We start from the raw sequence: 13,604 nt of genomic DNA, 5'->3' as shown, positions 1-13,604 counted from the left end.
GGTTGACATGCATCTTCAAGAGACTGGAAGACCGAGATCCAGACTCAGCTTCATCTTCATCCAGAGGTTTCCCCAAAGGAAAGGGTGTTTTTTTTACTACGTTTTAAAAAAAATGACTATGAAAGGAAGGGTGTTGCGGATGGAAGAGCAGAAAAATATTAAATATACATTTACATCACAAATACACTAGCAATGGCGGATCTATGCATTAAGATGAGAGGGCCAATGCCCCCACCCAACTTTGAACGAATTTATGAAAAAATAATATGGGAGAGCTTAGATGAGAATTGGTCCATCCAGATCACCTGAGGCAACAAACAATAGATCTGATACTGATAGTGTCGCTCTGCCTACCTGCAAACTAAGCTGATAGCCATTTGTTTTACCGAATCTTCTCTGATGGTTTCTGATCATTCTTACTAGCAGTAAATTTGTTTCCCATTCTTGGTTTATCTTCTCGGTGGTAGCTCTGCTGATCATTTGTAGGGTGTTGTGTTGTGACTCTTTAGAGTATGGAGTATAGTTGATACTAGAAGGGTTAGGTGCACTTTGTTGCCCCGTTGGTGTGTTGGGTTTTCATAAATTTTTCTATTCCCACTCTTTCAAAATATAAGGTGTATTAAATTTTTGAAAAGTCAAACCTCTTTAAGTTTGACCAAATTTGTAGAGAAATATATAAATATCCATAATATCAAATTGATATCATTAGATTCATCATGAAATGAATTTCCATATTTTATTTATTTAGTATTGTGGATTTCAATGTTTTTGGTTATCGATTGATTTGAAAAATCGTTGACTCAGTCAAAATCATGAACTAAATCTAAAATTGAATACCTCAATCAAATGGGGGAGCTCCTAGAGAGCATGATTGGTTTGCTGCCAATATTTGGCTAGCCAAATGCTGACATTGCCAAATATTGGCAATACCAACACTTGCCAACTATTGGCAACTTTCTATGAGATGGCAAGACGACTCGGTAACCAACCAAGTAGTGGCCAATATTTGGCACAATGCCAAACATCGGCATGCCAATTTTTGGCATCAAACCAATTATGCTCAGAGAATATAATGATTAAAAGAAGGACACCGATAAGTCCCGAACGTTCGGGATTTAACCATGGCAAATAGAACAATTTTTTGGGGTAATTTATATTTTTTGACCATGACGAGTTTAGTTGGTAAGCATGCCAATTATGTCCTCCGTTTATTTTTTGTCAGGACATTGTTGTGCTTGCCAACTAAACTTGACATCTTCACGTCAACTAAAATTGCCATAAAAACGTTCAATTTCTATTGTCAAATCCCGAACGTTTAGGATTTATCATTCGTAAAAATAATTGAACGAGAAAGCTCCTTGAGAAAAAAATATATTGGCCTAGTCAAAATCGGGCGAGCTAATGCTAAATAGGAGACCTCAATTGACTATGAGAGCTCCAAAATTAGGGAACGTAGTGGATTAGGCTAGTCATAGTGGGAGTAGCTTAGCTATAACATAGCGTGTTTCAAGATAAATTTGCTTATGTGGCATTCATTTAATAAGGAAAGATGTGTTTAGAGTAACATAAGAGCATGATTGATAATACAGACAACGGTCGGTTATAAGGATTTGCCACATCATCTAGAGCCAACCTCATAGCCGGCATGTACAATAGTAAGTTTTAAACATGTAGTACTTTATTAGTAGTTGGCCCACCTTACAACCTCATAAAGCGTCTCGGGGCTCGTGCTGCAGATGGCTATTAATCAAGAGCCCGTCTCTCTTCTCTCTCCTCTTCTCTCTCCTCCAAATAAGTAAAGATATAATATTCTAGTTCTTATAGTCTGCTTACGTCACCTTATTGTACTTGCTCTAATATGTTACTGTAACATAGCGCGTTTCAAGAGGAGACGAGTCTACAAACTACTCCCTCCATTTACTTACAAGGCCACTATGGAATATACATTTTACATCTATACAAGGCCACCAATGATAATCGAGGCAAAATTAATGATGTTTCCTCGTACTAGCAACTTGTTTAATGCTTGCATGCATGCTGTCGTAATGTCACTTAGCTACTTTCTCCACTCATTTTTCTTGCATGCATGCGATGTATTAATGATCCCAGTAAACGAAAAGAAAAGTTAGGTTGCAAAACATGTATTAAATTTTACCTTCGTACCTGTAATTTGAGTTTGTGACCTTGTATATAAAAATGGAGGGAACAATAAATGAAGTCATCTATGACACTACCACTATGTTACTTTGCACTATGAAGGTAGTAACTTAGACTAGTGGTATGCATGCCACTAGCATAAGTTACTCCCCACTATGACCAGCCTTAAAAGACTCGAACAAAAGAGCTCCTGGAGAAAAAAAAATGACCCTGTGAAAATCGGGTGACCCAGTTTCAAATCGGAGACCTTTATTGACCGTGAGAGCTCTAAAATTAAGGAGCATTTATAGATTTTTCATTAGAGAATGGTTGATGCTGATTCACTGAATTTGCAATCTGATCTGTCACTTGCCTGTTACTGATATTTTACTGTTACTGATATTTTTTCCAACTGAAACTATGCTTGGTTCAGTTATAGTATCCCTGGAGCAAATCCTTATAGGCAGAAAGAAAGAGGATCTGGTGGCAGTTGCTGATATTGCAAGTCAGGTCAAGTTGCCGCTGCCTTTGTTGACGGAGGCGGTCTCCGGAACCAAAACGTTGGCTTCTACACCGACGCGCTCAACGGATCCGGTATGGGTCAAACGGTGGCGTTGCATGCAAGCGCTTGCTTTGGTCAAAACAGAGAAAAAGTTGACCTACCCCAACGACGGCAACGTTTTACGTCAGTCAGACTATGGCTACCCAATCCAAGTTGCGACCTGCCAGCCTACCTCCTGCTCCTTGTGCTTAGATTGGTGAAGAGAACGAGAGATGTACGTCTCAGAGTGGTGCTTTTGATTCTACTGGATGGAATGGACATATACTTTTCACCTTGGAGGTCGACCACACGGGCAAATCCTGTTGTCCCCTTGTCCCACATATGCCATCCACGGAAAAAAGCCTAAGACTAGTTATAGTGGGGAGTAATTTATTTAGACTAGTAACATACATATATTACTAGTTTATGTTACTACCTCCATAGTGGGAAGTGTCATGGGTGTAGTAATATACATATCTTCATTTATTACTTTGTAGACTCATTTTGTATCAGAAACCGCTATGTGATGGTAACATAGTTTGAATAATTATTCAAAAACTAATATTTATTCAAGACTCATTTTGTTCTAAAAAACAATAATTATTTAGTAACATTAATATTTCTTGAATAAGTAGTTTGACCATAGTTTGACCACAGTTTGACCAGATTTGACCAAAATTCAAAAAAACTGAAATAATTATTTAGTAACACTAATATTTCTTGAACAATTAGTTTGACCATTTTTTGACCACTGTTTGACCAGATTTGACCAAAATTCAAAAAAATAAAATAATTATTTAGTAACACTAATATTCTTGAATAATTATTTAGTAACACTAATATTTCTTGAATAAGTAATTTGACCATCGTTTGACCAGATTTAACAAAAATTCAAAAAAACATAAATTTGAGCATAACTTTTTTTCTTTTAGAATTTGAGAATTCTAAAAATTTGCAAACAGGCCGTAGGCTGTCAAAATCGTGCTGAACATTTTGATATATTATACGTTTTTTCTGACATCATATGCAAAAGTTATAGCCGTTTTACATTTTCCCTACACTTTTTGCAAAACATGTCCAAATTTAAGTTTTTGAATTTTCCTAACTAGTACATGTAGTAACATAACTACATCTGGAAGGATTTTAATTTTTGAAGTTTTTATCATTTTCTTTTGCTTTTTACAAAATTGAAAAGGCGATCCAGCGGGGGTAGAGTTTGAAAATGGGACCTTTAGTACCGGTTCGTGCCATGAACCGGTACTAATGCCTCAAACCCCATTAGTACCGGTTGGTGGCTCGAACCGGGACTAAAGGTCTAACCTTTAGTACCGGTTGGTGCCACGAACCGGTACTAATGGGCATCGCACCCTTTAGTCCCGGTTCGTGGCACCAACCGGGACTAAAGGTCTCATTTGAACCGGGACTAATGCCTGTACGATGGCCTAGCCGCTCGAACCGGGACTAATGCTCACATTATTCCTGGTTCGTAATGCAACCGGGATTAATGCTCTTTTCTGGCTGAACCAAAGCCATGTTTTCTACTAGTGTACCCAGACTCGGGGACTGATGCCGGGCTAGGAGTAGATGGAGTGCCATCGCTCTTCCTCCCATGGTTGTGTGTGCTATGATGTAAGCGGCGTACGGTATCTCATGACAGGGATGCCGGGGCAGTGGCTCCGGATGGCGGTCCGCATCATTGCTCTTTGGCGGGCATCATTGCGATGGTGGTGACTCTCCTCTCGGGTTGTGTGGGCAACGTGAGGTGTTGCGGCGGGTACCTCGGACGTGCCCTCTCTCTTTGAGGGGCGGCGTCCTGACCCGGATCTAGGGATCTGACATCGTCGTGCTCCTCCTGGTTGCCTCGTGGTGGCACGAGTGAGTTGTTAAGCGAAAGCTCCGTTCCTTAGCACCGATGATGGCAACATCGTGGGTGCCGCGCTCATGTAAATTCCCCAACTTTGCTTCCAATTTGCAGGGAAAAACATGTCTGGACCACTCGACGGACCGATATAGTCTCAAGTTGGATGACACAACACATCCAAACGTATGCGGGTGGTTTGAGAATCGACGTTGGAGATGCCCCTATATACAAACTTAACTGCACAAATCGAGCACATTTCAAGGCTAGCTTAGTGGCTATTGCAAATTGGAATTTGTCTAGCTCCATAAAAAACTCTTTCGCCTACCGGAAACGAATAGATTCCTCTGCCTGACTCTTCTGACAATCAGTAATTTCGAGAGCGAAAATAACAAAAAAGACCGGGGAACGTTCCAAACGCAGACCGGCCGGGCCAATTATAAATACCGGCCACGGACCCGGCGCCCGGTTTCAAACCAAACCCGTCGCGCACGACACCACACCACAAAGCGAGGGGCGGACCCGGAGCAAAAAAGACCACCAAAGGCAGGCGTCCTCCGTCCCTCTGTCCTCGCCGTCCCCAACCTCTCGCTGCAAAAAGGTGTGGAAACCTTCGCCTCTCTCCCCCCGTCCAGCTTTCTTCGCGTGATTCTCCCTGCCCGGTCGCAGATCGGCGCGGGTAAGCCCCCTCCCGATCCGGATCCGTCCCCGCCGCCGCCATGTTTCTCTAGAGTTTTTCGTTCCGGTGCTTGTTGGTGCCGCCCACCGGTAGATCTGCGCTTTGGTTCGGTTTGGCGCGTCGCCGCCGCGGTGGGTTCGTGGTTCGATGGGGGTTTTGTCAGCCGGGGGTCCGATTCGGTGCGCGGCCCCTTGGGGTGATTTGACTCGATTGTGTTCGATCTCTCGGGGGCCGCGCGTTTGGTCGTCGTCGCCGCCGCCGCTAGGTTGTTAGGTTATTCACGTTCTCGGCGATGCTTACGTAAAATTATTTGGTGTTGTTAGGTTATTCGCTTGTTTGTCGCATGCTTACATACGAGTATATTATCTGAGAATTACGAGGATCACTCGTCCAGTCTCATGTATTCATGTGAGGTTCGAGGTTTATTTGGTCTCTGAGATCCCGAATCGATGCAGGGTTTCCACACCAGTGGCAATTGTGTACTAGTGAGCTAGTGTTTGTTCTCTCATAAGCTGGGCTTTGTAGTTGCTGTTTACTTTGATCCCTTATTGCCCTTATTACTGAATACATGAGTACATAGGCCATGGGAGTATGAAACATTGATATGTTCCTGTGTTGGGCTGAACTGCTGATTCCTACTTCTGATAGGATTTCGATGGGTTGTTTAGCTTCCTGAGTAGAATGTTTGAGTTACATTTTCACAGCTATGAGGCTGTGTCATCATCATGGAGTAAATTTGGGGTCATGGCTACAGCAATTTTGTTCCTCATCATGTTGTAACTAGAACAGCTTTTCTCTCTCCTTCTAGGTTGCTTGTCATGGCATCAAAGCGCATCCTCAAGGAACTGAAGGACCTGCAGAAGGACCCGCCCACATCATGCAGCGCAGGTTTGAATTTGACTTGTTTCCATTGGACATCTATATGCCATACAACACTATCTTCGTTCACACCTTTTGTTCCCTGCTTTATCCTGGCATGTCATCTCATACACTCTAATTTTTGTTTGTAAATTGTTTAGGTCCTGCTGGTGAGGACATGTTTCATTGGCAAGCAACAATTATGGGACCCCCTGACAGTCCCTATGCCGGTGGTGTTTTCTTAGTGAACATTCATTTCCCTCCGGATTACCCCTTCAAGCCACCAAAGGTATAGGACATAGGAGCATCCTCTTATTCGTAAACCCTCATTATTTGTGCTCTGCCTGCCTTCATAGTCCTTGATATTGTAATCTGGAAAGTTATCTGTTATTTCCACCCTGCTCATCCAGGGAGTTACACTCGCCTGTTAGATAGAACAACAATGGTTCTATATTTTCTTAGTCAATTAATCTGCCCGGTTCACCTGTCCTTTTATAGAGTAGATATCCTAATAATAGAATACTAACTGCGACACATAAACAATAGGCGATATCAATCTCAATCTCTGATCTCTGGAATATAACTTGCTTACTAAGGAAACAGCTAATTAATCTTTATCTGCTGCCATATTTGCCTTCTTTGCGACTCTTCTGGGCCACCTAAAAGAGATCCATTTTTTCTAGTTTGAGTGGTTTGGGTTATCCTATACTTTATCCTCTCTTTTTTGGGAAAAGAATTTAGATCCACTCATCATGCCCATAACACTTGTGATCACCTTTTTGCGTAGAAGGGTCGTAACATGTACTCCTGCTAGGTGTTATGTGCACTTTCTTGTTGATGCTTTTCTCAATGTCCACTCATGGTATTATAACTATCTCTGTGTGGCCCTTTATGGCCTGCCATAAAATCATCTTTTGGTTATATATAGCTAACATGGTATGCAGTGTGTTCTGAAATATCCTTCTCTCTGGATGTGGTCTTTCAAAGTTGTAAGTTGTAACACTGTTAGTAATTCGGTATATAGGATTGTCCTGTTTGTGAGTAAACACAATCACTTTTCAGTTTTCATGAGGTGGGATAGACAGTGGCATGGATGATGTTGTTTATGACAGCACTATAATGATCTTGTTGCTGTTGCTAACGTATGTAGCATATGATAGACAACACCTGATGTTTTTTCGTTTCGTCTCAATCTTCCTTCTTGACTAAAATCCACATTGAAGGACTTAGTAGGACCATGAGGGGTTTGGATGCATCATTTGTTCTACTATTTGTACATTGCTATAAGTGCAGTATCCTAATGTTTAGGTGTCGATATTCCTCCCTACAATGCATTTTAACCCATTTTTCTGCCATTTTAATTGGTATGTTCTCCTTTTAGGTATCTTTTAAGACAAAGGTCTTCCATCCTAATATCAACAGCAATGGAAGCATATGCCTTGATATTCTTAAGGAGCAGTGGAGCCCTGCTTTGACGATCTCTAAGGTCATCCTCGTCACCATCCTCATTTCTATTTGCACACATAACTCTCTATATGCTTACTAAAAATACAAGTCACTTGTAGAAGTCTGCTCCAGTACCACTATTTTTTGCATTACTTGTTTGCTACATGCTATCCCTGCCATATCCTTGTGAAAATCTGCAATATTTAGGAACACTTTTGTTGTTTAACATGTGAGAGCCAAAAGGAGTGCATGTTTGTTCAGTTTTGCACTTCCCCAGAAACCACCGTCATATAGCCATATCATAAACTGCTTGCTATCCATTATTGATCTGTTGCTTGTTTTGATGTTGTACAGGTCTTGCTCTCTATCTGTTCCCTGCTGACCGATCCCAACCCGGATGATCCCCTTGTTCCCGAGATTGCCCACATGTACAAGACGGACCGGTCAAAGTATGAGACGACAGCCCGCAGCTGGACGCAGAAGTACGCCATGGGTTGAAGACCTGCATCGTGGACAACTGAAATGTCGCTTCAAGAAAAATATTTATGGGCCATTGTTTCTTCGATTTGTTGCTGGTTGTGTGTAATCCAATCCTCAAGGATTGTAAATTGCATTCGGCGTCGGTCCTATCATCAATTGCCACTAGTATCGGCAGACATGCATGCCTATCAGCCTATTCACCTATGCTTGTTGGGTTAACCTTCATCAGTGTTGGTGTTATTTGGTAAATGTTCATTAAAACATGTTTGCTTAATGACCTTGTCCAGATTTATCTTCTTTTGGTTTTAGGTCATGTTTTCGTATGTATGGATGTTCAGTTTGGTTGTTCTTCGCAGCTAAAGCATCAAAGGGTAGTTGCAACTAGCAATATACCAGAAGCTCGCTGCAAAACGCGTTGGCTCTGCATATTAGCTTTGCCCTAGGTCAAACTTTGTAAACTTTGGCCATTCATTCAATGATGAATCTGATGTTACTAGTATTGATTAGATATTGTAGGTGTTAGTAATTGTTTATAAGTTACTAGCTTTAATTTAAGACAAAGCTAATATGCAAAGTAAATGAAATCAGACGGAGTATAATCTTAGCTGCCGTCCATCAGTCAGATAAAGTAAAAGCGGTAATGTTCTCCACTCTATCCCGTCCTTTTCTGCATTGCTCTCTACTGTATTCTGTAGAGTTTTCCATACTTTGTCATGAGCTTCGAGTCTCTAGCCATGATAAGTAGGTGAAGACGACAGATTTCCTCAGAAATCGTAAGCAGCGGCACGTGCGCCTTTATTTTTAGATGTTTTGAGTGCTTATATAGGTAGGTGTTTGAAAAATAATCAACTTATGCTTAATCACCAGTGCTTAAAGTGGAAAACGGCTTGTTTCTGTAAGCACCTTGCATCTGTTGATTATTAAAAAAAATCATATAGAAACTCAAGCCGGCAAATAAGAGTGTGGACAAGGCGCAGCAGCAACCATGGCCGCCACGGTATGCAGCAGAGCCAGGAGGGCCACCGCCACCCGAAATACTGGGCTGTGCTGCCACCGCTGATCGGCGCTAGCACCGGCGTGTGCCTTACCTTGTCACGTCTTGGCGCTGTGCTGTGCTGTGCTGCGCCGGCAGAACGGCCGTGCTCGCGTGCACGTCGCCGTCCAGTTTGGTCCATTCCGCAGGCCTAAATCACCAAACTAATTTTGGACGAGGGAGTGGGGTCGGTCGCCTCTTTTCTTTCTCGCCCTCCCTCTCCCGCGCGCGCGCGCGCGTACGTCTTCCCTTCCCAGAACCCCGTTCCCAGCCGCTCCCTCCCTCGGCCTATTTGCAGATCCCCTGTCACCACGCCCTCCGGTTTCGACGGTTTGAGCGGCTGCTATTAACGGCAAGGGCCGTTCCGCCCCGGCGCCACCCGCCTCTCTCCGAGCCCCCGCCGCCCGCCGGGGTGGGCTTGCCGTGGACGACGGCCGGCAGGCGTCCAACGCGGGGAAATCTGAATCTTCCGTTGGATCCCCCATCATCATCAGGAGGAGGAACATAGGCTTCTTGGTCCTGCGCAAGGTATGCATGTATATGTGCATTTCGTTCTGCTCTCAACAATGTAATAGAGTAATAACCAGGCTGCATGCATGGCTGCCGAAAGCTATTTGCCGGTTCCATATCATGGCATTTCCTAAATCTACAATATACATCTAAGCGATGTGGTAATCGTATGTTTTTTCCTTGGCGTTCAAACCGTCATATTGTTGTTGGAGGTCTCCTCCAATTTAATGAATGCATCTCCTTTGGGCAAAAAAAATCGACACCCTAGGATCGTCTGAAACTGTTGCGTGCGGATTCAGGCAAATATGTTGAGCAAGATTCGCCATCGTGCAGACAAACTTCTTGGTTCTATTGGATTTGCCGTGGCTGTGACTTGGGCATCAAATCTGTTTCAATTTTTCTATCTAAAACAAACAGCACGTTTTTGGCTGGTCTGTTCTTGTTCATATTTCTGCAGTCTCTGGCCATTGTTTTGAAGAATTGAAGTGCTATTCACCATTTGTATGTACACCCTCTGTTCCTAAATATAGGAAGTTTTAGCACTTCAATTTAAACTGTCAAAACATCTTATATTTAAGAACAGAGGTACTCCCTTAGTGATCTAAACTCTCTTATATTTCTTTAGAGTTAGAGGGAGTAGTACATATTTATATTCACCATTTCGCCATCTAGAGCTAGCTATGTTAATCATATTTGATGTATTGGTATCATGTTATGGCATAGCGTATTGCTTTTATCCAGTCAAATAGTGAAATCAGCACTGAAAATATATCTCTTTTTCCTCCTCGTCTACCAGAGTCCAGGAGTCCGGACATCCTGACGGATTTGCTCGAACCAATGGGATGCTGCGGCAGCGTGAGTAGTTTTTACTCACATACATCTCATTTACAACTGGCAACTTTGATAACTGAATCGTGCACTAGCATCTTTATTGCATAGCTTGTGTTTGTTTGCCATGCTACGTAGTGCTTTTTTTTGTTGGTCAACTGATAGTAAGGCCCAATTAAAGGAAGCCGTTTATCGAGTTATATGTTAGTAAATCGAGCTCTTTGGTTATGCTTCCCTTTGCAGAACCCTGTAGATGAGGAGGAACACCTAGACTACAGCTCTGGGAATGTGACTCTTATAACCGATCTAAAGAGCTGGGAGAAGAAAGTGGAAGATGCAACTGACGCCAATAAAACAGTAAGTAGCTTACAACCCAACTCATACTCTGGACACAAGGATACATAGGTGCATGTGACTTTCCAATTTGGAATTCGTGCACTTGTTTTGATTAACCATGCTGACATTTTTCAACTGCACAGCTTGTTGTAAAATTCAGCGCAGTATGGTGTGGCCCGTGTAGGATCGCTGCTCCTACGTACGCCGAACTCTCTTTGAAGCATTCCGATCTTGTTTTCGTGTCTGTGGACGTAGACGAACTACCGGTACACAAATGTTCCACCGGCTCATTACTAATTCAGCTTTGAGCGAATGCTCAAACTAAATGTCATTTCGATATATGTTTTTTTTTTGTCAGGAACTGGTCACGGAATTCGAGGTACGTGCCACGCCGACATTCATCTTCTTGAGAGATAAGAAGGAGATCGACAAGATGGTGGGGGGGAACCAGGCCGATCTTCAGCAGAAGTTCGAACCATACTGCCGGCCAGGTGACGAAGTTATGAGTAAACAGTCTTTCGAGGACAAAACCTGATGTTCCTGCCCGCCAGTCAATAGAGCTTCAGAACGAGCACGGCCTCCATTGGCTGGGAGCATCAGCAAGAGCCTGCTCGGCGGCATACGTAGGTTCGAGAAACTGACCAGCAGAAGTAGGATTTCTTGGTAGTGTCCACACTCGATCAGCAGTAAATTAAGTTAGCCCAGCATCTGTAACTCTGCACCACACACGCTGTCCATATGAACTCGCACGAAACAATGTACTGATTGATTGACACCAGCCAGATGCCTTGAGATCTCATGAATCATGACTGTACAACAAAATTGCCAATGCCATTGGTGATCTTGCGTCTCACTCATGTCAGGATTCAGGGCAGAATTTATGGGATGGACATCTATATGGATACTATATGCAGGGGTTTGATCGCTTGTTCTATGTAGCCAGACATATCAATTACTATTTGGTGAGCTGCAGCTTTGACAGGACGGCGGCGGCCCGATCTCCGCCAAGCAGGAAATAGGGGTGCCGGAGCGCGGCGGCGGCGGAGAGCCGCCCCTTCTCCCGCTGCGCGATGAGCTTGGTGGCCAGGTCCCAGCCTCTGCCGGAGTCGAGGTCCAGGATCTGCAGGTCGGGTCTCCGGCGCGTGGTCTCCCGCCACCTGTTGAGGTCGTAGCCGGCGGCCTTGAGCTCGGAGTTGAAGTTCTTGAGGCCCGAGGGCGACCTGAGCGCCGGCGTGGCCATCTGCATGAGCACGATCCCGGCTGAGTACATGTCGAAGAGGTCGGGGCTGTTGAGCTGCCAGAGGATCGGGGAGAGGATGGCGGCGATGGGCTCGGCGGGCGGCGTGGGGGTCTCCTCGGGGAGCACGTAGAGCTCGGGCGGGCAGTAGTCCGGGTCGAGCAGGGTGCGGTCGGGCACGTAGTTCTTGCCAATGCGCAGGTCGGTGGCGGCGCCGAAGTCGATGAGCTTGACCTGGCCCCGGCGGGTGACCACGAGGTTGGAGGGCTTGATGTCGCGGTGGACGATGCCGGTGTCGTGGATGCGGCGGAGCGAGGTGACGAGCTGCCGCATCACCTGCTTCACCACCAGGGCGGCGCGGGTGAGCGCGTCCACGCCCCGCAGCGCGCGCCCGAACATGAGCGGCTCCAGGTTCGCCGGGAAGCCCCGGTCCGTCACGTAGTTGCCCAGCGTCCGGTCGCCCTGCACGCGGGAACAAGTTCAAGTGTCAGAGCGCGCGCGTTTGGAGTTTATCGGCCATTGCCGGCGTATAAGCAAGACGAGCGGGTGTTTTTGCTCCTGCTAGCATCAAAATTGTCCAATGTACACTTTAGCATCCAACAAGTTCAAATGTCAGAGCGCGCGCGTTTGGAGTTTATCGGCCATTGCGGGCGTCGAGCGGGTGTTTTGCTTTGCTGCTAGCATGAGATTTATTCAATGTATCAAATAAAATGCTATTTCATTTCGTACCACAACAGGCCTATTAGCTCAGCTGGTTAGAGCGTCGTGCTAATAACGCGAAGGTCACAGGTTCGAGACCTGTATGGGCCATTTTTTTTTGTTTTCTGACAGAAATTATTCTTTTCCTATTTGGATTTTCTTTCTATGGAGAATCTTCTGGACTTGGATAACTAAGACTCACGGAGCTTTACCCTATTTTCAACCATGTATTTTCCTCAAACCAATCCTTCCAAGCATGTTAACACACATACCTCATCAAAATTCTAACGTGGGAAGAATAGGCTTGCCTAGTCCCCAACTCTTCCGGTGCCTCTTTGTGCTCTATCAGCGTGCTTTAGTCTAAAAAAGGTGGTTGATGGCGGCACTGTGTTGGTCCATGAGGAATGGTGAACACAACCAGGACTACGGGTCCTGTGGTCACTTAGGGGTTTCCTAGTAGGGGTGGTCGTCGGTGGGGCTTGGGTGAACATGTCGTCTCCGGTTCTGCGCACCTGCCGACACCTTTTGAAGCACTTTCACGTCGTCTATTGTGACTCATGGAAGGGTGATTCGGGCAACATGAGGTTGAGGGATGTCCGGGAGAAATCCTTGTTCTGGTCTTGGTTGAAACCAGCGAGGACAATGCGTGCAAAGTCCCTAGAATATCTTGAGAGCTTTGATGTGGGGTTGTGCTCCTCTCCTCGTCTGACGACCTTGACTCTGAGGGAAACCCATGATTCGCTAGATCATGCGATGCATGCATTTTTTCGTCTTTCTCCTCCTTGGGGACATCATCGCCGGATGATAGTTTTTTTTGCTGAGGTGGGTGCCCGGAGGTGTTGGGATCTGCTTGGTAACGATGATTGCATAAAGTAGGGCTTTGGTTTCGGTACGGTTTTCCGACGTGTTCAACTGGTTTTTCGGTGCTTCGTTGTGTCGCCATGGAGTCAGAATTATGGTGGC

The 13,604-nt window shown here is 44.7% G+C and overlaps 3 protein-coding genes and 1 non-coding gene across 5 annotated transcripts in view; 3 read left to right on the top strand and 1 right to left on the bottom strand.

Moving 5' to 3' along the window:
- Positions 1-4,983: 4,983 nt before the first annotated feature.
- LOC123182373 (ubiquitin-conjugating enzyme E2-17 kDa) lies at positions 4,984-8,272 on the top strand. 2 transcript variants are annotated; one of them, XM_044594914.1, is made up of 5 exons: positions 4,984-5,136; positions 6,023-6,102; positions 6,234-6,361; positions 7,454-7,558; positions 7,873-8,272. In XM_044594914.1, exons 2-5 carry the CDS (start codon positions 6,033-6,035, stop codon positions 8,014-8,016), a joined length of 447 nt encoding a protein of 148 aa, XP_044450849.1. In that variant the 5' UTR covers positions 4,984-5,136; positions 6,023-6,032; the 3' UTR covers positions 8,017-8,272. The 2 variants fall into 2 exon arrangements, with proteins under 2 accessions (XP_044450849.1, XP_044450850.1); XM_044594915.1 differs by having other exon boundaries at positions 5,004-5,214.
- A 231-nt stretch (positions 8,273-8,503) lies between these two features.
- Positions 8,504-11,480, top strand: LOC123182374 (thioredoxin H5). Its single transcript, XM_044594916.1, has 5 exons — positions 8,504-9,559; positions 10,338-10,396; positions 10,613-10,726; positions 10,849-10,971; positions 11,064-11,480. The coding sequence occupies exons 2-5, from the start codon at positions 10,379-10,381 to the stop codon at positions 11,238-11,240; spliced, it is 432 nt and encodes a 143-aa protein (XP_044450851.1). The 5' UTR covers positions 8,504-9,559; positions 10,338-10,378; the 3' UTR covers positions 11,241-11,480.
- The window catches only part of LOC123182372 (serine/threonine-protein kinase STN8, chloroplastic), a 4,117-nt gene continuing 1,957 nt past the window's right edge, over positions 11,445-13,604 (bottom strand). Inside the window, exon 3 of the mRNA XM_044594913.1 lies at positions 11,445-12,404. Coding sequence (XP_044450848.1) covers positions 11,661-12,404 — 744 coding nt within the window. The 3' untranslated portion in view covers positions 11,445-11,660. The remainder of the gene's footprint in view (positions 12,405-13,604) is intronic.
- On the top strand, positions 12,679-12,752 carry TRNAI-AAU (transfer RNA isoleucine (anticodon AAU)). Its single transcript has one exon. It is a non-coding gene; the product is annotated as a tRNA-Ile (tRNA).

This window comes from Triticum aestivum, chromosome 1D (assembly GCF_018294505.1).
Source record: "Triticum aestivum cultivar Chinese Spring chromosome 1D, IWGSC CS RefSeq v2.1, whole genome shotgun sequence".
NCBI classification, from domain to species: domain Eukaryota; kingdom Viridiplantae; phylum Streptophyta; class Magnoliopsida; order Poales; family Poaceae; genus Triticum; species Triticum aestivum.
Note: the sequence above shows the minus strand (reverse complement) of the source record. Positions and strands in the feature narration are given on the sequence as shown.

Excerpts from the sequence above, each read along its gene's own strand:
- LOC123182373 (XM_044594914.1), top strand. The coding sequence starts at position 6,033 with ATGGCATCAAAGCGCATCCTCAAGGAACTGAAGGACCTGCAGAAGGAC. Across the intron at positions 6,103-6,233 it reads GCCCACATCATGCAGCGCAG|GTCCTGCTGGTGAGGACATG; the intron begins GTTTGAATTTGA and ends TAAATTGTTTAG. Across the intron at positions 7,559-7,872 it reads CTGCTTTGACGATCTCTAAG|GTCTTGCTCTCTATCTGTTC; the intron begins GTCATCCTCGTC and ends GATGTTGTACAG.
- LOC123182374 (XM_044594916.1), top strand. Across the intron at positions 10,727-10,848 it reads CAACTGACGCCAATAAAACA|CTTGTTGTAAAATTCAGCGC; the intron begins GTAAGTAGCTTA and ends TCAACTGCACAG. Across the intron at positions 10,972-11,063 it reads TGGACGTAGACGAACTACCG|GAACTGGTCACGGAATTCGA; the intron begins GTACACAAATGT and ends TTTTTTTGTCAG.